At 51.0% G+C, this 22393-nt stretch overlaps 1 protein-coding gene across 3 annotated transcripts; it reads left to right on the forward strand.

Moving 5' to 3' along the window:
• The first annotated feature begins 637 nt into the window (after window positions 1-637).
• Window positions 638-21936, forward strand: LOC116955920 (uncharacterized). 3 transcript variants are annotated; one of them, XM_076053717.1, is made up of 7 exons: window positions 638-858; window positions 2503-2556; window positions 9280-9537; window positions 13039-16804; window positions 17552-17707; window positions 18557-18633; window positions 19207-21936. In XM_076053717.1, the coding sequence occupies exons 1-7, from the start codon at window positions 768-770 to the stop codon at window positions 19371-19373; spliced, it is 4569 nt and encodes a 1522-aa protein (XP_075909832.1). In that variant the 5' UTR covers window positions 638-767; the 3' UTR covers window positions 19374-21936. The 3 variants fall into 3 exon arrangements, with proteins under 3 accessions (XP_075909832.1, XP_075909833.1, XP_032833149.2); XM_032977258.2 differs by lacking the exon at window positions 2503-2556 and having other exon boundaries at window positions 639-858; XM_076053718.1 differs by lacking the exons at window positions 2503-2556; window positions 9280-9537.
• The last annotated feature ends 457 nt before the right edge of the window (window positions 21937-22393 follow it).

Consider the following 22393-nt stretch of genomic DNA (forward strand, 5'->3'; position numbering starts at 1 on the left):
AATGAGCCAGAATCAGTCCACCAAGTGAGCCACAGTCAGTCCATCAAGTGAGCCAGAACCAGTCCATCAAGTGAGCCAGAGTCAGTCCATCAAGTGAGCCAGAACCAGTCCATCAAGTGAGCCAGAGTCAGTCCATCAAGTCAGCGAGAGTCAGTCCATCAAGTGAGCCAGTCAGTCCATCAAGTGAGCCAGTCAGTCCATCAAGTGAGCCAGAGTCAGTCCATCAAGTGAGCCAGAGTCAGTCAATCAAATGAGCCAGTCAGTCCATCAAGTGAGCCAGAACCAGTCCATCAAATGAGCCAGTCAGTCCATCAAGTGAGCCAGAGTCAGTCCATCAAGTGAGCCAGTCAGTCCATCAAGTGAGCCAGAGTCAGTCCATCAAGTGAGCCAGATCCAGTCTATCAACTGAGCCAGAGTCAGTCCATCAAGTGAGCCAGAGTCAGTCCATCAAGTGAGCCAGAGTCAGTCCATCAAGTGAGCCAAAACCAGTCCATCAAGTTCGCCAGTCAGTACATCAAGTGAGCCAGTCAGTACATCAAATGACAAAAACCAGTCCATCAAGTTCGCCTCCCGTTCACAGCACAGGCTCCCCCTTTTCCTGTTCGCCTCCTTCCACCGCGATCTTTCCCCCCACTCCCCCCCACCTTCCTCCCCACCTTCCTCCCCTTAAAGCGAACTCCGCAACACCGCCCACGGCTTTCATTTAGACTGCCCGCGAGTGGAATCTTAACCGAACGGTCTCGAATTCGACTCTGGTGGTGGTGGTGATGATGATGGTGGTGATGGTTCGTCAGGGTCTTCTCGTGCTGGCATTCGTGTCGTGTTTCGGCTGCCGATCTGAAGCTCGCCTCCACCTGGGTGAGTTGTCCCGAGGGTAAATCATCTTTTAAAAAAAGATGAATTGATGGGACCGGTGCCGGATTAAGGGAGTGCGGCGGGGCCTGCCGCATGATGTTATAAAGGGGCCATAAATAAAATAACAACACGTAAATATTAAAACAACAATGATTAGCTTGCACAGTAAAGTAATTGTATATTTTCATGTGCTATACGGCCAGATAATACGACAAATCGCTAACCTCCTTAAACACCCGGTCCTTCATGAAGGTGAAGGCGGTATAGTACTATAGTGATAGAGCAAGTGCAGAATCACTGAACCGGAATTGAGAGCTTGACAGCGTTTAGCGCGGGGCCCTTGAAAGTGCGGGGCCCGTAGCTACTACACACTACACATGTAGTAGCTACACGTGTAGAAGTAACAATACACACTACACTACACGTGTAGCAGTAACAATACACACTACACTACACGTGTAGCAGTAACAATACAGACTACACTACACGTGTAGCAGTAACAATACACACTACACTACACGTGTAGCAGTAACAATACACACTACACTACACGTGTAGCAGTAACAATACACACTACATATAGGAATAGGTTTTACCCTTTTAACTGGCACAAAAACTGACACCTTTATTCAAGGCATCATGTTTGGAATGACCACAACACAAGCAGTCAAAATGCAAACAAAAAAGAAAGACAACTCTGATAATAATATGCACTGTCCTTGAATTTGATTGGTCCACACCCGAGACAGCTTTTCTTACACTACACGTGTAGCTACTACGTGTAGCTACTACTACTACAGGCGTAGCGGTCGCCATGCGCGTAGCAGTGTCGCAGTCGACACTGCTACGCGCGTAGCAGTCTATTGCTAGCTACTGCTGCTGCTACAGCAGCTACACGTGTAGCAGCAGCAGCTACACGTGTAGCAGCAGCAGCAGCAGCTACACGTGTAGCAGCAGCAGCAGCTACACGTGTAGCTACTACTACTTCTAGCTACTACTGCTAGCTACTACTACTACACGTGTAGCTACTGCTGCTACACGTGTAGCTACTGCTGCTACACGTGTAGCTACTGCTGCCACACGTGTAGCTACTGCTGCTACACGTGTAGCTACTACTACTGCTAGCTACTACTGCTAGCTACTACTACACGTGTAGCTACTGCTGCTACACGTGTAGCTACTGCTGCTACACGTGTAGCTACTGCTGCTACACGTGTAGCTACTACTACTACACGTGTAGCTACTACTACTGCTACACGTGTAGCTACTACTACTAGCTACTACTGCTGCTACACGTGTAGCTACTACTGCTGCTACACGTGTAGCTACTACTGCTGCTGCTACACGTGTAGCTGCTAGCTACTGCTGCTACACGTGTAGCTGCTAGCTACTGCTGCTACACGTGTAGCTGCTAGCTACTGCTGCTACACGTGTAGCTGCTAGCTACTGCTGCTACACGTGTAGCTGCTAGCTACTGCTGCTACACGTGTAGCTGCTAGCTACAGCAGCTACACGTGTAGCAGCTACACGTGTAGCTGCTAGCTCCTGCTGCTACACGTGTAGCTGCTAGCTCCTGCACGTGTAGCTGCTACACGTGTAGCTGCTAGCTACGATAATCCGGCACTGGCTCTGTGTTCGCCCGTCCAGAGATGGACGGATTGGTTCCTTGTCCACCCCCGCACCTCCGATTGGCACGGTTGGGTAAGTACGGTGCGAAAGAAGTTCTACTTACACTGCACTATACACTACACTATACACTCCACTATACACTAGTGCTATACTAGTACACTCCACTATACACTCCACTATACACTCCACTATACACTACACTATACACTACACTATACACTACACTATACACTACACTACACACTAGTGCTGTACTAGTATACTACACTATACACTGCACTACATTATACACTCCACTATACACTAGTGCTGTACTAGTACACTACATTATACACTACACTATACACTAGTGTTGTACTAGTATACTACACTGTACACTACACTACTCTATACACTCGTGCTGTACTAGTACACTACACTAGTGCTGTACTAGTATACTACACTATACACTTCACTATACACTACACCACCATATAGTACACTATACAATACACTACATTATACACACTCCACTATACACTACACTATGCTACCATATAGTACACTATACAATACACTACAATATACACACTCCACTATACACTCCACCATACACTACACTACCATATAGTACACTATACAATACACTACATTATACACAACAATACACACTACACTACTACACACTACAGCGCCGATATTAGATAAAAAAAAATAGATACATTTATTTAAAACTCACCAAACGGAGACCCAGAGTTTGTTGTCCTTCCCCCGCACCTCCGATCGGAGCGGTTGGGTACGTACGGTGTGAAAGAAGTTCAACATTCATACATGGTGTTGATGATGCAGATGGTTCTCCGTGGTGTTCTTGTTCTCGCTTTGGGCTCGTGATTTGAACGCAACTCAACAGCTGTGTTATGTTACCAGCTGTAAGGGGCCCTGACTGAGCTGCGTGGCTCTCTTTTCATTTGTGTTCAGAGGCCACCTGGCCCATCACAAAAATGATGATAGCTCAACGAAGTGGGCTTATAATCATCGTCGTCATCATCGTCGTTGTGTGGAAATCTCTAGCAGCAGCAGCTAAAAAACTCAGAACGCGCGACGTTGATTCTAAACGTGGAGAGAAGTGGAGCCCGACATTGATTGTTCGCTGCTGTAAGATGCTGAGTTTATTATTATTATTCCTTTTGGTCTTACTGAGTCTCAAGACTCCCATGTCAGGAGGGTCTTGCCACAGTTGCAGTCTGGTGCGATGTTGCTGGGCTCCACAGGAGCGAGGAGATGTTAACTACCTCGCCTGGTATGTATGATGTTGTAGGTTCCATGCCGACCCTGACGCCTGCTGCTGTATATTTGGAGTTTGCGTGTCTCTCATCATCATCAGGGTGGCTATGAAATGTTAACTACCTCGCCTGGTATGCAGGAGGTTGTAGGTTCCATGCAGACCCTGACGCCTGCTGCTGTATATTTGGAGTTTGTGTGTCTCTCATCATCAGGGTGGCTATGAGATGTTAACTACCTCGCCTGGTATGCAGGAGGTTGTAGGTTCCATGCAGACCCTGACGCCTGCTGCTGTATATTTGGAGTTTGCGTGTCTCTCATCATCATCAAGGTGGCTATGAGATGTTAACTACCTCGCCTGGTATGCAGGAGGTTGTAAGTTCCATGCAGACCCTGACGCCTGTTGCTGTATATTTGGAGTTTGCGTGTCTCTCATCATCATCAAGGTGGCTATGAGATGTTAACTACCTCGCCTGGTATGCAGGAGGTTGTAAGTTCCATGCAGACCCTGACGCCTGCTGCTGTATATTTGGAGTTTGCGTGTCTCTCATCATCATCAAGGTGGCTATGAGATGTTAACTACCTCGCCTGGTATGCAGGAGGTTGTAGGTTCCATGCCGACCCTGACGCCTGCTGCTGTATATTTGGAGTTTGCGTGTCTCTCATCGACATCACGCGTTTAGAGTATTTGAACACTGCTATAAATGTCGACTAGATGACGGTGACGACGATGGGCCACTGGATTGAGCTTTCATTTGTGATTGCCCGGTCGGTTCTGAAAAAATAGCTACGTAGCTCGGTGTGGTCGTATCTGGTAAAATAAATAGTTTTATTTTTCTGCTGCTGCTGCGTAAGCCCAATTGAGTAATGTGCGGGGAGCTGCCCCCCAAACCGCGGGGCCCTGGACAGTCGCCCCGATTATTATAACCCCGAGGGCCGGCCCTGTTGTGGGGCCGTCCATAAATGACGTCACGCACCTGGGGGGGGGACGGTAAGACATTTGTGACGATGTGTGACGAGGGGGGGAGGTTTGAGAAATGTGACGTCACATCAAAATGCGCAACTTTAAATATAAACAACACGTTCTACTTGATTCAATATAATTGTTATAACAACACTAATTTTGATTAATTTGCATTATTAACTATTATATTATTAAAATTTACGAAGGTCACCTTTTATTTATTCCATGAAAGGAGCATTTTGCTTCTCCATCGGAGAATGGAGAAGCATCAATTTAGTTATTCAACATTTTTATTTTAATTATTCTACCAGGGCTTTTCATTCTGTGGAATGAATGTGATTGTTCTAATTGTACTCTCCATTTTGCTTCATTCTACTACAGAGTTTCAAGTATTTTTTTAAATAGTAATAATACTTTTAATATATGATAATTATAAGAGAATTTCAATATAATATTCTGAACATCTGCAGTTTTAGTTAGACTGAGTATTTTCAAGTTAATTTTATGCTAAATTTCAGCTTTCCAACGCCTCCTTTTCAATACGTGTTTTCGCCTACAACAGGGGTCGGGAACCTTTTTGACTAAGAGAGCCATGAAAGCAAAAAATTTGGAAATTTATTTCAGTGAGAGCCATATAATATATTTTAAAAGTGAATTCAACTAAATGTCAGTATAATAAGCCTCTGAATTTATTCTTTTAAATAATGTTGTTATAACACTCACCATTAATGCGACTTCTGGTGCTGCATGGATTTGCTGATGTCTTTGTAGTCAGGTTGGTACTTGGTGAGGTTAAGCTTCATGCAAGCGTTGAGGCTTTCATCCGTTAAACGTGATCGTAGGTTGGACTTGATGTTTTTAAGATGTGAGAATGACTGCTCACATGCATACGTAGATCCAAACATGGTCAATACAGCAATACTCACACGCTGCAGTGTGTGGTATGTGACAGGAAGCGCGTTCCAAGTTTTGAGAATCAGCTGGTCTTCGGGTTGGAGTTTTTTCATTTCTGTCCACATGTGCTTGCTCGCCAACTCCGCTTTCTGTCGTGTGATTCTTTCCAAATCTTCATTCAGTGACTTGAACTTATTCACCCACATGTCTGAGGCCTTCAGGTCAGCCACTTCTGCTTCAAAATCTCTGACGGAGACACCAGGGATGTAATTCAGGTCGGCTGTGTTCAGTGAACACTCGTTTGGATGGGTGATGAACTTAAAAAGACGAGTGTGCTCACGAAATTCTCCAAAGCGTGCTTTGAAGGACTGTAGGAGACTGGATGTGCAGCCAGCTAGCTGGTGGAGATCAAGGTTTTGAATGGGCTCACTTGCTGTGCATGCATCGTTAAATTGGCTCAGTTTTTCAAAATGTAGTAAACGACCTGTTTCAAGATCCGTGATGAAAAGCTCCAGCTTGTTTTCAAAAGCAAATACAGCTTGTTGAAGGGATAACACTGTATTTCCAATGCCTTGCATTTTCACGTTGAGCTGGTTCAGATGTTCAGTCAGATCTACGAGATAGTAAAACTTGAGGAGCCACTCGGTGTCGGCTAGCTCAGGATGCCCGACGCCTTTCATTTCAAGGAAAGTCCGGATTTCGTTCAGGCAAGCCGCAAAACGGCTAAGCACCTTCCCTCTTGACAACCAACGCACATTGCTGTGCAAGAGCAGACCAGGATAGTTATTTACAACTTCATCCAGCAGTGTTTTAAACTGGCGATTATTTAAGGCTCGGGCAACAATAAAGTTGATCACACGAATGACCAGCGACATCACTTCGCCAAACTGCCTGTCACACATCTGAGCACAAAGTGCCTCCTGGTGTATAATGCAATGGAAACTTAGGATGGGTCTATTTTCATGTTCACGGAGAAGCGCCACAAATCCTTTGTTTTTCCCCACCATACACGGAGCACCATCAGTACACACTGAGAGAAGTTTATCCATAGGTAGACTTTTTTCTTGAGCAAACTCCACGAAAGACTTGAATAAATCCTCACCTCTTGTGGACCCTTTTAATGGCAGAACAGCAAGACTTTCTTCGCGCAGTGTGTCACCAACAGCATATCTTGCAATCACGCTGAACTGCGACAAATGGCTCACGTCTGTTGACTCATCCAAAGCCAGAGAAAAGAACGGCGCTGCATTTATGTCCTTCACTTGCGTTTCCTCCACTTTGTTTGCCATCACGATGGTACGATCATGAACAGTTCTTGCCGACAGAGGCATGTCTTGTATCCGTTTGATTATCTTGTCTTTGTTCGGAAGATCATCAAAAAGTTCATTGGCTACATCCAGCATGAACGTTTTAGCATACTCGCCATCTGTGAATGGTTTTCCGTTCCTCACTATTGCTAAAGAACCAGCAAAGCTAGCCGAATTATAGTCACCTTGCCGGGTCCATACGCGGAGTTGCTGCTGGCTAGCTTGCACCCTGCTCAGAAGCTCTTGGCACGCTTTCTTTCTGCTGTCTCCCGCAGGGTATTTTGATGCAAAGGTAGCGTGGCGCGTGTCGAAGTGCCGCTTTACATTCGACCGTTTCAACGATGTAATTTTGTCATTGCAAATTAGACACACCGCAGAACCCGCTCTCTCCACAAAGGCGAATTCTTCGGTCCATTCGTCCTGAAATGTACGATACTCGTCGTCTTTTTTTCTTTTCGCCATCTTCTTCGTCGAAGGGTTAGCTTTGAGCTAATGACCGAGCAGACGCAGTCTCAGACTGATTCAAAAGGGGGCGTTTACCTGTTTTACCCAGCAACGGCAAACGTAGGCCAGTATCATCCAATTAAAATAATGGACAATTGCTCCTGCAGCCCTGAACAGGACATGCGCAGTGAAAAATCGATGGATGGATTAAAACAAGTGAGAATATTTTGTTTTATCTGCGAGCCATATGCAATCATCAAAAGAGCCACATCTGGCTCGCGAGCCATAGGTTCCCGACCCCTGGCCTACAACATCACCTGGTATACAGGAGGGGCGTGAATTCGATCCCAGGACTGCGTTTGCAATTTGGCTGGTCTGAGTTGGCAATTGGCTGGGTTGAGTTTGCAATTGTCTGGTTTCTATGAGGTTGGTCTTTCTGGTCTATGGACAGAGCTGGTTAAAGACCAAGAGATTATCTTTATGAATCTTATCAGGAATATTGGTGTGGTGTTGGCTGGGCTAAGGGACCGTCCAAAAATGACGTCACGCACCTTGGGGGAGGGGTTGAGAAATGTGACGTCACATCAAAATGCGCAACTTTAAATAAAAATAGACAACACGTTCTACTTAATTAAATAGACTTTTTAATACATGTTTTCTCTTACAACATCAGAGTGCAGCGCCACATTAAATACGCACTACAATGACAATAGTTTAAAGCGATTTGAAGCATGTTTTTTTTGTTTTGAGGGGTGGGGGGGGGGCAGAGCTTTGTGACGGCATATTCGAGGGGGGGTCTGACTTTTTTGTGACGCCGTGTGACGAGGAGGGGGGGGTCAAAAATCGTCCAAAATTGCGTGACGTCATTTATGGACGGGCCCCTGTGCAGAATTACAGTCCGTTCCGTTCTCCTTTTAGCGCACGTGTTGCTTGCATCACTCAAATTGGACATAGAATGCGATGTTTCTAGTGAACGTTGCACGCACGAGCAGCACTCCATCGTCGCACAAAGTCATTGGGGGTGCTGCTGGATGGTGCTTCGAGAGCAGCGGTTCATCTTAACCCCCTGGGGGTGCCCCACGTCACTCTCTGGGGGTGCCCCACGTCACTCTCTGGGGGTGCCCCACGTCACTCCCTGGGGGTGCCCCACGTCACTCCCTGGAGGTGCCCCACGTCACTCTCTGGGGGTGCCCCACGTCACTCCCTGGGGGTGCCCCACGTCACTCCCCGGGGATGCTCCACGTCACTCCCCGGGGGTGCCCCACGTCACTCCCTGGGGGTGCCCCACGTCACTCCCTGGGGGTGCCCCACGTCACTCTCTGGGGGTGCCCCACGTCACTCCCTGGAGGTGCCCCACGTCACCCCCTGGGGGTGCCCCACGTCACTCTCTGGGGGTGCCCCACGTCACTCCCCGGGGGTGCCCCACGTCACTCCCCGGGGGTGCCCCACGTCACTCCCCGGGGGTGTCCCACGTCACTCCCCGGGGGTGCCCCACGTCACCCCCTGGGGGTGCACCACGTAGAACGGCCGCGGTGCTGCTCCCCACGTGGTTGTTTATTTTCAGCTGCCCCGTTCTTGACGATGCCGCCGGTGTTGCGGCTCGCGCAGAGACAAAGATCCCCCGTGTAGCCTCAACACACTGTTGGGGAAAGTGCTGTGAGCAGGTAGCAGCACCTATGAAAAAAGCCCGAACGGCAAGCGAGGGGGTGGGTGGCCTGCAATTACGCCCGGTCGCCTTTGTCTCCCCCGTGACGATGTTTACACACCGCAATGGGTACTCGTTTGCGGCCGAGTGGACCTAGGGGGGAGGCCCAGGGCCGGTTCAGAGAATCGCCACCCGGTGGCCGTGAGATGGGAATGGAACCCCGGGGTCGCCGGGTTCGTAGCGCGGCGTCACGCTGCACCCTCGCACCCCCTCCACCGCAGAGTCTCCCCCACTCGCCCCGCTCGAGTCGCGCTTCCACGCGCCCCGCACGCGCCGCTCCGCGCTGCTCGCCCTGCCGCGCTGCCTCGACTTCCTGCTCCCACCGGAGCGCCCCCGGGCACCCCCCAGCGGAGGAGGAGGAGGGGGCGGGGGCGGTGGCGGGCATCCCGCCCGGGTGACGGGAGAGCCCAGCTTGTCCCGCTCGCTCCGCGTGGTCGTGTGGGCATCGCCTCGGAGCCGCGGGGACGACGCTCCGCCCGGTGAGAGATGGGGGAGGGGAGGGGTCCGATGGCATCCGCTCGCTCGTTCCTTCGTTTTGGTTTCCACCATCAAATTGGACGCCACAGGTGGCTCGGAGATGTTAAGGACCTCGCCTGGTAATCAGGAGGTCGTGGATTCGATCCAGAACCTGAAGCCTGCTGCTGCTGCTGCTGTATGTTTGGAGTTTGCGCGTCTCTCTCCATGGTCATGTGGAATTTTCTCCCGGGTCCTCCGGTGTTTTACCTGCACATTTTAGAATCGACGTGGTGATGATTACGTGGTGATGATTACGTGGTGATGATGACGTGGTGATGATGACGTGATGATGATGACGTGATGATGATGGCGGTGATGATGATGGCGGTGATGATGATGGCGGTGATGATGATGGCGGTGATGATGATGGCGGTGATGATGATGATGATGACGAGATGATGATGAGCCACTAAGTTGAGTTGCTACAATTTGCGATAGCCAGGGTCGCGTCGGAAAAAGAGCTACTCCGTAGCTCGGCGCTTTCGTGTCAGCCGGAGGTGGCTTGGGCTGAGCTCCAAAAAAAAGTCCCCTGGTCCCCGCCGTGATCATTATCACGGTGGGGACCAGGGGACTAAAAATCGCACTGACGACATTTCAACTAAAAATGTTTAGTTGAAATGTTTAGTTGAAATGTCGTCAGTGCGATATTTTTATTTTTTATAATCTAGCGGAGTGTGGTGTATTTTGTCGAAAACCCGGACAAAGAATCCTAGGAATATTTTTCCCATAGCTCGAAGTTTTTGGGTTCGATCGTCGTTAAATCCGCCGCCACCCGACACGGCCAATTTAGTGAGGGTTTGTCACGTGAACAAAACGTGCCAATTCGTTACTCGTACTGGCTGTGTTGGGTGGTGGCAGGTTTACCGACACATTGGTATTCACGCCATCTAACCCCAAAACCTCTATGGATAATATTGATCCGTAAACCTACTAGGTGTTAAACTGAGGAATATCTCTCTCTTTCTAATCTGGCGTGAGTGATGTCCATTCTCAAAGACGTCGGCGGTCATGACCTCTTTTTCCACTTGGGCTCTGTCCATGATATTTACTCGACTTATTTGCCCGTGGAGCGATGTTAGGCCGTGTCTGTGTCTCTCTGTGTGTGAGCCATGTCCCTTGCCAACATAACCTTCCTTTCATTAGGCTCTGTCCATGTAAGGAACCACAAAACTCGTTTCTCCTAAAACTGTTTTTTGTGTTGAGTTTGTCCTTCTCCCCCACACCTCCCAATTATTTCTCGGTTGGCTACGTATTGTGTGGAAAGAAGTTCAACATACATACGCCAAAGTGTGCACGACTATGCACTACACCACGATACTCAATTGGAAACTAATTTATTTAGAAATGCTTTGTTGTGTTTAGTTTGTTGTCCTTCCCCCCCCCACACCTCCGATTTTAGCACAACTCGCTACGTATGGTGCGAAAGAAGTTCATACGCATGTACATTATTATCATGGATAGGTGGAACTTCTACTTCAGTGGTAGGTACAGTGAAGGAAAAAAGTATTTGATCCCCTGCTGATTTTGTACGTTTGCCCACTGACAAAGAAATGATCAGTGTAAAATTTTAATGGCAGGTTTATTTGAACAGTGAGAGACAGAATAACAACAAAAAACATCCAGAAAAACGCATGTCAAAAATGTTATAAATTAATTTGCATTTTAATGAGGGAAATAAGTATTTGACCCCTCTGCAAAACATGACTGAGTACTTGGTGGCAAAACCCTTGTTGGCAATCACAGAGGTCAGACGTTTCTTGTAGTTGGCCACCAGGTTTGCACACATCTCAAGAGGGATTTTGTCCCACTCCTCTTTGCAGATCTTCTCCAAGTCATTAAGGTTTCGAGGCTGACGTTTGGCAACTCGAACCTTCAGCTCCCTCCATAGATTTTCTATGGGATTAAGGTCTGGACACTGGTTAGGCCACTCCAGGACCTTAATGTGCTTCTTCTTGAGCCACTCCTTTGTTGCCTTGGCCGTGTGTTTTGGGTCATTGTCATGCTAGAATACCCATCCACGACCCATTTTCAATATCCTGGCTGAGGGAAGGAGGTTCTCACCCAAGATTTGACGGTACATGGCCCCGTCCATCATCCCTTTGATGCGGTGAAGTTGTCCTGTCCCCTTAGCAGAAAAACACCCCCAAGGCATAATGTTTCCACCTCCATGTTTGACGGTGGGGATGGTGTTCTTGGGGTCATAGGCAGCATTCCTCCTCCTCCAAACACGGCGAGTTGAGTTGACGCTAAAGAGCTCCATTTTGGTCTCATCTAACCACAACACTTTCACCCAGTTGTCCTCTGAATCATTCATATGTTCATTGGCAAACTTCAGACGGGCATGTATATGTGCTTTCTTGAGCAGGGAGTCCTTGTGGGCACTGCAGGATTTCAGTCCTTCACGGCATAGTGTGTTACCAATTGTTTTCTTGGTGACTATGGTCCCAGCTGCCTTGAGATCATTGACAAGATCCTCCCGTGTAGTTCTGGGCTGATTCCTCACCGTTCTCATGATCATTGCAACTCCACGAGGTGAGATCTTGCATGGAGCCCCAGGCCGAGGGAGATTGACAGTTATTTTGTGTTTCTTCCATTTGCGAATAATCACACCAACTGTTGTCACCTTCTCACCAAGCTGCTTGGCAATGGTCTTGTAGCCCATTCCAGCCTTGTGTAGGTCTACAATCTTGTCCCTGACATCCTTGGAGAGCTCTTTGGTCTTGGCCATGGTGGAGAGTTTGGAATATGATTGATTGATTGCTTCTGTGGACAGGTGTATTTTATACAGGTAACAAGGTGAGATTAGGAGCACTCCCTTTAAAAGTGTGCTCCTAAACTCAGCTCGTGACCTGTATAAAAGACACCTGGGAGCCAGAAATCTTTCTGATTGAGAGGGGGTCAAATACTTATTTCCCTCATTAAAATGCAAATCAATTTAACATACCATTAAAATTATAGACTGATCATTTTTTTGTCAGTGGGCAAACGTACAAAATCAGCAGGGGATCAAATACTTTTTCCCTCACTGTAGCACCATATACCGACTAGTAATTATCAGGATTATAATCCCAACCCTGAAGGCAGCTCTTTATTATCAGCGTTTTGGAAAATATTGAGTGAGAAAATTAATCTCCCGCCCCCCATGTGTGTTCACTTTCAATGGTGAGCGGTAGTGGTTGTCCCGCTGCGCTACAAAACTGGCATCCTGAGTTCGATACCCACTCACGGCCAACATCAGTGATGATTATCTGAGCCGGTTCTGGGCCTCCCCTAAGTTGACTCTGCCTCAAATGATTACCTGGTGTGGTGTGCAAACTGGGGAGACGGAGGCGGCCGGGCGTGGTTCTGGCCATCCACCTCCTCGTGTGCTACAATGCTGACTTTCACAGGTGCTATTTGCCAACAGCACTTGCCCCTAAAGTCTTTTAAGGCTATATACAGGCTTTGTCTTTGTTCACCTTCAGAACTCAACCATCCCGAAACAATACCGGGCTACCACACGGGACTAGCCAATTCAAGCCGCCTATACTACGTGGCCATCCTCCCTATCCCGCCGTGCGAGGTGCAGTGGCCAGACATGGGACGCTCCTCCGCTGTGCCGACAACAAGAACAACATCAATGTCCAAGACCTCATCATCATCTCCAACCATGTCCAAGAGCCCATCATCAGCAGCATCATCATCTACAACTTTATCCAAGAGCTCATCATCATCATCAGCATCCTCATCTCCTACCATTGCCACCAACAAAACAAAGACCGTTACAATCTCGTTGCCGCACAAGTCTCACAACGCCACTGAGGCCGTCACCGAGACCGCCAGTGAAAGTGCCGACCTCCCGCGGTTCCTGCCCAACGAGGGTTTGGAAGACGATTCGCCACCCGGCGACGTGGCCGAATCCACCCTGAGCAGAGCCCCGGGCATGCAGGACACGGGGCCTATGAAGGGTGGGGAGGGGGGGAACGTGGGCCGTGGCCCGCCGGAGAAGCAGAAGAAAGGGACCCTTGCTGGGCACGGGCGTCCAAAGCGCCCACAGGAGTCTGATGTGGCGCCGTCGGCGGCAAAAGATGCGGTGGGGAAAAAGACACTTTTGAAAGTGCAAGTCTCCTTTAAAGATGATGACGATGATGATGATGACGACGATGATGACGACGATGATGATGACGACGACGACGACGATGATGATGATGACGACGACGACGATGACGACGATGACAATGAGGAGATGCAAATTGACGACGAACCTCTGTCGGTCAGAAGGGGGAGCAATGTGAAGGAGGGGGAGGTGGCAGCCGGTTCTGCGGGCTATAAATCTTCGAAAGAAAATAGAAAGAATCCCACAGGTGTCACCGTGGCCACTTCACGCGAGGAGCCGAGTCGCCGGAGAGGAGGAAGAGAAGACGAAGAAGACCTGGAATTGTTGCTGATGGAACTTGTACGAGGGTGCCCCGCCACCGCCGCTCCAGGCTCTGCTGGACCTCGCGGAAGCCACTCGGCTCAACGGCCGACACCACCGGGCCACGCCATCAACTCCACCACCGGTGCCGATGATCAGGGCAGCGCCACGTCCGTAGGCGCGGCGGGCCCCTCTGGCCGTGAGCAAGACGGTCGGCGCGAAGGCCCTGCGGAGTTGCGGGATGGCGGACGGGCCACGGGTGACGGTGATGGAGCGGGGGGCGGCGGCGGTGGTGGCACTGTGGGTGCCGCGGGCGCCTCGCGTGGACTCGACGCCTTGGTAAGACGGGTGGAGGTGGTGGGCCGGTTGCTGGGCTGTTTTGAGGGCATCGACCGGAGGCTGAGCCATGCGAGGGGCTTCTCGAGCTTCGTGGCGGCGGCGAAGGAGCTGCTGGGGGCGTTTACGGCAAAGCTGAGGGAGGAGATGTCATCGCTGTATGACGGGATATTACTGCTGGCGGCGGGAACGCAGAACGCCAAGCCGAGTTCGGAGCATGGCAAAGTCGACGAGGGATTCTCGGAACCAATTGGTGATGGGCATGATCATGAGCAACAACAGCAGCAGCAGCGTCACCCGGAAAACGATAATGGGTCCGCGAACGAGATGATGGTTGACTCTGGCAATGGTGACGGCAACGGCAATGGCTCAGCAAGTGACGGTGGCAGCAACGTTCATTCAAAAGGCAACGTAGAGGCCGTGACCCCGTGGACCCGGCAAAACCAAACGTTGAGAACGGGAACCACGACTACAACGACATTGACGACATTGACGACATCGGACAGAGCTCCTTTGAAGGTAGGCCACTCTGTCGGCGTCGAGGCTGCATTCAGCAGAATCCCACAGAGGCGGGAGGAGGAGTCCGTGAGTAACAACTCCTCCATCGAGTCCATCGGCAATGTGCCAGGCTGGATGACGGAGTCCTCGGGAACAACAACAACAACAAGGGGGTCTCACGAAATGTCAAATGGCTCGCCACAGAAGTTGCAACCTTGGCACGACGATTCCCCTAGTGTGAGCCCGCAGGAGGCCTTGGAACCAACCGTCCGCATCTTGGATGCTGTCGGCAACGAGTCTGCTGCCTTCCATGAAGTGCCTAATTATGGGCTGGCATCTCGAGGTGGGAAGGAGTCTGCTGAAGTTGTTGATGACACTGACGACGACAGGGTCACGCCCGCACGAGAGGAGCTTTTGACTGACAAATCCACCGGCGCTTTCAGCGGCGTCCCGGACGTGGTACAACCGGTCCGCGCAAAGTCCCCCGAGGTGCACGCCGATGTTTCCCTGCGACGGTGGCAGATGAACCACAGCTTGGGCGGCGACTGGCGTGCCGAGGCACCTTCGAGCGACGGGCGTTTCGTCTCTTCTTCGGACGGGTTTACGGACGGCGATCCGCTCGCGGTCCCGACGCCAGAGCACCAGGCCAGGAGCGACGTCGACGGCGCGGCGTGCGCGGGCGAGTGTCCGAGCAATGGGACGTCCGGTTCGTCGGGTGGTGCTCCAGCCAGGATCTCCACCACGGGTCGCGAACTCTTAGACGCGCTCGGCATGGCGCTGCATGACCTGACGCGCCCCAACGGGACCTCGCCACACGCGCCGAGCGGCGAGGCGGCGGTATCGCCGAGCAACGTGGCGAGAGCCTTCATCAGCGGCCTCCCCGCTCGGGGTGGAGCAGGGAGGCCGCGTCCAGAAGTGGCGGGCGCCGCCGTTTGGGCGACCGTCGTCTTGGGAGGCGGCGCCCTCCGGCGAGGACGTCCCACCGTGTCCGACCGTGACCCCGCTCGAAGTCTGGCCGGTCCAGACCTCGCGACCTCAGGTCGGGCCAACGTCTCTGAAATGTCTCGCGACGTCCGAGAAGTAAAAACTCCCAGCTTGGTAGAGGAAGCTGAGGACCCACTGGGAGACGGTGATGGGAATGGGACGAACTCCTCTTACTCCGTGGTCAGGTCGCAATCTCCATCCGTTGCGTCCAGCAGAACCCAAGGCAATGCGCATTTGCCTCCGAACATCCTGCGACTCGGTGAGACGTTGGAACGACGACAACCGCAACAACCCCAACAACCCGATCGCAATCCCTCCAGGGTTGGTTTCGGCAAGCCCGCGGTGGATAAAACATCCAGTGAAGGCTCGCGAAACCGACCGAGCGGCACCCAAGAAGAAGACGACAATGACCCGAGCCACCGTTGGTTGGCGGACGCCAAGTCGGGAGTCGGCGGTGGCAAGAATGGCACCGTGACCGCAGGCAGATTCAACGCCAACGACACCGACGGTCTGGGGAATTCCTCGTCGCTCGCGCTGGCCCAGCTTGAGTGGCTTCGCGACGTGACTGGCTGGGCCATCAACCGAATCTCCGCCCTGGCGGGCCGTGCCAACGTGACCCGGGCTGAGGTGATACTGGTGCGGTGGTGGGTGGGCGCCGTTCATCGCGACGGCCCCGCGGAGTCGAGTTGGGGTCACCGCACCGACGGGATGTCCATGTCGGGCGAAGAGCATCGGCTGGCGGAGGTCACGCAGAAGATTCTAAGGCGCCTCCAAGGCCTCCTGAACTCGACGAGGAGGTTGAACGCGACGGATCTCGAGGTCCAGGTCCTCGGCAAGGTGACCGCTTTCTTCTGGAGCCGCGTCACGTTGCTCCTGAACGTGACGGGGGTGAGCGCGGGCGAGTGGGCCGCCCTCGCCAATGCCACCGCGAGGCTGCGGGCATCTGGCGGGAGCGTGGTGCTCTTCAAGAGGCCGCCTGGAGGTGTCGCGGTTGTGGAGGCGACGGCAAAGCTGAGGTGAGGGTGGAGGCGAAACCCGGTCCATTTCCTAATTTTTAAAGATATTTTTTTCTTTCCATTTCTTTTCCTTGTCAACTCGCGCTGACGACGCCGGTTGTGTAGCTCCCGGCGAAAAACGTCTGCACCCGATTTTGTTACAATTGTTGACATTTTAGGTCAGGACGTTGAGAGTATTTGGCTGCTGCTGCTGCTACAAATGTCCACGTGATGACAACGATGAGGCCACTTCGTCCAGCTATCCATTTGTGATGGCGAGGTGGCTTCTAAACAAGAGCTATACAGTTAGTCCCCTTGGTGCAGAAGATCCCAACTTACAGAAAACCGAACTTATGACAATGCTCCCCCATAATTCGTGTTTAAAAGAAGTAAATTAAATCTGCTGAAAATGTTTACGTTCAGTTTCGTAAGCGCAAGTAGTGCAGCGTGGTGAGGTTGCGGATGAACACCGCAGAGCGAGGCGTAAGTTGACCGGGCCATCACAAATGATAGCAGCTCAACGAATCGTCATCATTGGGTGGAAATTGATAGCAGCAGCCGAATACTCTAAATGCGTGACGTTGATTTTAAACGCAGAGGGGGGGGGGGTGGGGGAACCCGACGGACCCTGGGGAGGGAGAGCGAAAGAGCGAGAACGCGCACACTCCACATATACATAGCAGCAGGCGTCAGGGGATCGGGTTTGAAGCCACGACCTCCTGCGTACCTGGCGAGGTAGTTGACATCTCGGCGCCCCCTCTGTGCCAGGTGGAAGGCTCTGGTGGAGCGCGAGATGGCGGGGCGAGCGCCACGGACGGACGACGTCTTCCGCCTGGGAGCCGATGACTGCGCGGACGACAAGTTGGACTCCCGCCCGGGCGAGGGCGTGTGCAACCCCTTGCTAGAGGCAGACAAGACCTACAGGTGACGTTCGTGCGTGTGCTCCCCCCCCCCCCCTCCTACACTCCGCATCACTCGGCTCTCCCCGTGGACCCCTGCTCGGTGCGGCTCACCTGGGGCGTGCCACTGTGTAGTGGGATGTTACCTACCTCACCTGGTATACAGGAGGGGCGTGAATTCGATCCCAGGACTGCGTTTGCAATTTGGCTGGTCTGAGTTAGCAATTGGCTGGGTTGGGTTTGCAATTGTCTGGTTTCTATGAGGTTGGTCTTTCTGGTCTATGGACAGAGCTGGTTAAAGACCCAAGAGATTATCTTTATGAATCTTATCAGGAATATTGGTGTGGTGTTGGCTGGGCTAAGGGACCGTCCAAAAATGACGTCACGCACCTTGGGGGAAGGGGGTTTAGAAATGTGACGTCACATCAAAATGCGCAACTTTAAATAAAAATAGACAACACGTTCTACTTAATTAAATAGACTTTTATATAAATGTTTTCTCCTACAACATCAGAGTGCAGCGCCACGTGAAATACGCACTACAATGACAATAGTTTAAAGCGATTTGAAGCATGTTTTTTTTTTGGGGGGGGGGGGGCGCAGAGCTTTGTGACGTCATATTCGAGAGGGGGAGGTCTGACTTTTTTGTGATGCCGTGTGACGGGGAGGGGGGTCAAAAAATCGTCCAAAATCGCGTGACGTCATTTATGGACGGCCCCTAAGCCAGACTACAAAGCGCACTGGTTGAACACTTCTGGGATCGGTTTCTCTTACACTCGAGTGCAGCTCTCCCTTTGTCTGCGTTACCTGTAGTCCGCTTGACGTGCCTATAACTGCACGGTCGAGCTCTCTCTCTCTCTGTCTGCTCACTTAGGGTCAACATGTTCGTATTCGAAGGGAACTCTGCCATTGCTGAAACGGGATGGACAGAGCCTCTCCACACCTTGCCAAGTGAGCCCTTGCCCCTCGCCATCCACCATCCATTAAAGACAAAGATCCCCCGTGTAGCCTTCACAGATTATTGGGGCAAGTGCTTTGAGCAGCAACGGTGAAGGCCGGCACTGTGGCACACGAAGGGGTGGGTGGACAGCACCAAGCCCGGCCGCCTTTGTCTCCCCGGTGGCGATGTTTACTACACACCGCACCATGTACTCATTTGAGACTGAGTCGACCTAGGGGCGGCCCAGGACCGGTTTAGATAATCTGTCACTGGTGTTGACGGTGAGCGAGGATCTAATTCGGGTCGCCGGGTTTGTAGCGCAGTGAGCTAACCTCTGCACGACCGCTTCCCTACTGCACCATCATTGCCACGCTGATGGTCACGAGCGTCTTGCGCTGTAGTTGTGTCCATTGGACGCTTCAGTGGAGTCCCCTGCACTTGACCTGAATCGTATCTTGAGCTAAACCAAAACGGGGGGGGGGGTACTTGCACCTTTAACTCAACCTGCACTTGACCCGAACAGTCTTGTGAGCTATACCCACACTGGGGGTGCTACTTGCGCCGTTGTCTTTGCCCCCCCCAAGTGCGGTCCCCTCTGACCGCGCCCGAGCTGCGGCCCGCGCGGCGTTCTGCCGCCATGGTGGCCATCACCGTGACGCTGGCGCTGCTGTCGTCCGCCCTGGTGCTCGCCTTCGTCGCCTCCATTGGCATCCGGAGGAGGGAGGACGAGGAGGTGGAGGAGTCTCCGTAGAGGCCAGGACGGAGCCGCCGGGGCCACTCCAACCACCGCTGCCGACAAATCCTGGGTTTGACTTTGGGTTTTCGACTCATCGGTGATTTAAGCTGACCGTCTTGAGTTGTTGTGATTTGGGTTCACTGGATGACGGTTGGACTTGGCTGGTCTGGTCTGGCTTCTTCCTTGATGCTGGGGCTTTGTTGGATTAGGCTGCATGGAACTTTTGAGGGCTGGTATGGTCTGATTTATAGTTTTGGCTGGGCTAAGATTGCAATTAGGTGCCATGGTGGCGAGATGTTAACTCCCTCGCCCAGTATACAGGAGATTGTGGGTTCGACCCCGACCCTGATACCTGCTGTATATTTGGAGTTTGCGTCTCTCATCATCAGCATGGTGGTGAGATGTTATTTACCTCGCCCGGTATACAAGAGGTCGTGTGTTCGATCGCTACCCATTACGCCTGCTGTATATTTGGAGTTTGCGTGTGTCTCTGTGGTCGCGTGGATTTTTCTCCAGGTCCTCCGGTTTTTTCCCCTCCACATTTTAGAATCGTGCGATGTTAGAGTATTTGGCTGCTCCACATTTCCCCGTGATACGCCACTTCACTGAGCTGCCATTTGTGGCCAGGTTGCTTCTGAACAAGCGCTACATAGTTAGGTGGGCCTTACCTGGTAAAATAACAATAATTACGTTTTTAGTTAATTTGGCTGAGCTGAGTTTGCAATTGGCTAAGCTGATTTGAATCTGGTTTCTAGAAATGTGGTCTTTCTGGTCTAAGCAAAATCACCGACATAAACAATTTTACGTTACCAGGTAAGGCCCTCTGAGCTATGAGCTTATTTTTCAGAAGCGACCACCTGGCTATGACAATACGATAAGCTCGACAAAAGTGGCTTATCATTATCGCGTGGACATTTATAGCAGCAACATGATTCTAAATCTTCTTTGGTTCTTTCGGTAAAGTCACGTAGAATGAGAATAAACTAATAAATTGATCAAATAAAATAACACAATAATATTCTCACTTGTGATAAAATAAAATAACACAATAATATTCTCATTCTACGTGACTTTACCGAAAGAACCAAAGAAGATGAATCCTTGCAGTCACGAAAGCTTTAAATCGAAATGTATGATTCTAAATTGTCTAAAACAGCTTGTTTCCAATCCAGGGACGGTATATTTAAAGTACTCGGTGGATGCCCGGCCTCCTGAACAAATATTCGAAGGTCGCCCAACACCGGTGTGTGTGTGTGTGCGCGTGACGCTATTCACCTAAACTATTTAAAAGCTACGTTTTCGTGTCACCAGGTGAGGCCCAAGCCCTGAGCTGAGACGTTTTTTTTCAGAAGCGACATGGGCGTCACAAACGATGGGGCTCAACGGACGAAGTGGCTTGTCGTCGTCGCATAGAAATTTATATCAGCAGCAGCCAAATACTCAACGCGTGACGTTGATTCTAAATGTGGGGGTTGGGGGCAAACCCGGAGGACCCGGAGAGAGAAATCCACGCGACCATGGGTAAAGCACGAGCCAGAGATGCACGCACTGCAAATATACAGCAGACTTCAGGGGGGTCTGGCTCTCACCCACGACCTCCTGTATACCAGGCGAGGTAGTTAACATCTCCCAGCCACCATGGTAATAGTGATGATGAGAAAGACGTGCAACCTCGTAAATATACAGCAAACGTCAGGGGGGTCTGGCTCTCACCCACGACCTCCTGTATACCAGGCGAGGTAGTTAACATCTCCCATCCACCGTGGTGCCCACGTTTACCAACAAACTCTGGAATTGGTGCACAGCGGTTAGCGCACCACGCTACGAACCCGACAGAGAGACCTGAGTTGGATTCCCGCCCACGGGCACCAACACCAGTGACCATTTACCTGAACCGGTCCTTGGCCTGCCCCTAGGTCTACTCCGCCTCAAATGACTACCTGGTGCGGTGCGTAAGCCTTACCACGAGGGAGACAAAGGCGGCCGGGCGTGGTGTTGGCCAGCCCAACCCCTCGTGTGCCGTACCGGTCTTCATAGGTGCTCGCTAACAGCACTTGCCCCAACAGTCTGCTCAAGCTATATGGGGGATCTTTGTCTTTGGTGTTCATGGAGAGCGGTGGCACGGTGGTTGGCGCACTGCCGTGAACCTGGCGACCAAAGGTTCGATTCCCGTTCACGGCCACCAACACCACCACCAGTGACAATTATCTGAACCGGTCCTTGGGCCTCCTCTAGGTCGACTCGGCCCCAAATGAGTACCTGGTGCGGTGTGTAGTAAACATCGCCACTGGGGAGACAAAGGCGGCCGGGTGTAGGTGCTGATCACCCCCGTCCCCTTCGTGTGACGTGCCGGTCTTAATTAGGCATTCACTAACAGCACTTGCCCCAAGTCTATGAAGGCTGTATGGGGGATCTTTGTTTTTGTGTGGTGTTTTTTTCCACTGTTGAATGTTTTTATTCGTAACAAGTTCACTTCGTTTTGGGATTTTTGCTGAAACGGTTAGAAACTGAATTTGTGACATTTTGTAAATAAATAAAAAATTGTCTTGGTTTGTAGTTTATCCAAGCATTGCTAATGCAGCTGTGTGAGCATTGGTCTCGGAGTGGTTCAGTGTGTGAAATCTATCGATCTGTGTGAGTGTGGGTCTATGTGTGTGGTTCAGGTGTGTGAATCTATAGATCTGTGTGAGTGTGGGTCTATGTGAATGTGTGGTTCAGTGTGTGAAATCTATAGATCTGTGTGAGTGTGGGTCTATCTGTGTGGTTCAGGTGTGTGAATCTATAGATCTGTGTGAGTGTGGGTCTGTGTGTGGTTCAGGTGTGTGAAATCTATAGATATGTGTGAGTGTGGGTCTATGTGAGTGTGTGGTTCAGGTGTGTGAATCTATAAATCTGTGAATATGGGTCTCTCCGAGTGTGGTTCAGTGTGTGAATTTATAGGTGTGAGTATGGGTCTCTCTATGAGAGTGGTTCAGTGTGTGGATTTATAGATGCGAGTATGGGTCTCACTATGAGAGTGGTGCAGTGTGTGAATT

The sequence above is a fragment of the Petromyzon marinus genome, chromosome 62 (assembly GCF_048934315.1).
Source record: "Petromyzon marinus isolate PM22_M1 ecotype Great Lakes invasive population chromosome 62, UKy_Petmar_22M1.pri1.0, whole genome shotgun sequence".
In the NCBI taxonomy this organism is placed as follows: domain Eukaryota; kingdom Metazoa; phylum Chordata; class Hyperoartia; order Petromyzontiformes; family Petromyzontidae; genus Petromyzon; species Petromyzon marinus.

Bases quoted from the DNA above. Each gene is read 5' to 3' on its own strand.
- LOC116955920 (XM_076053717.1), top strand. From the start codon at position 768: ATGATGATGGTGGTGATGGTTCGTCAGGGTCTTCTCGTGCTGGCATTC. The intron at 2,557-9,279 runs GTAAGTACGGTG...CCTCCACCGCAG, and splicing joins CCTCCGATTGGCACGGTTGG to AGTCTCCCCCACTCGCCCCG. The intron at 9,538-13,038 runs GTGAGAGATGGG...GTTCACCTTCAG, and splicing joins CGGGGACGACGCTCCGCCCG to AACTCAACCATCCCGAAACA.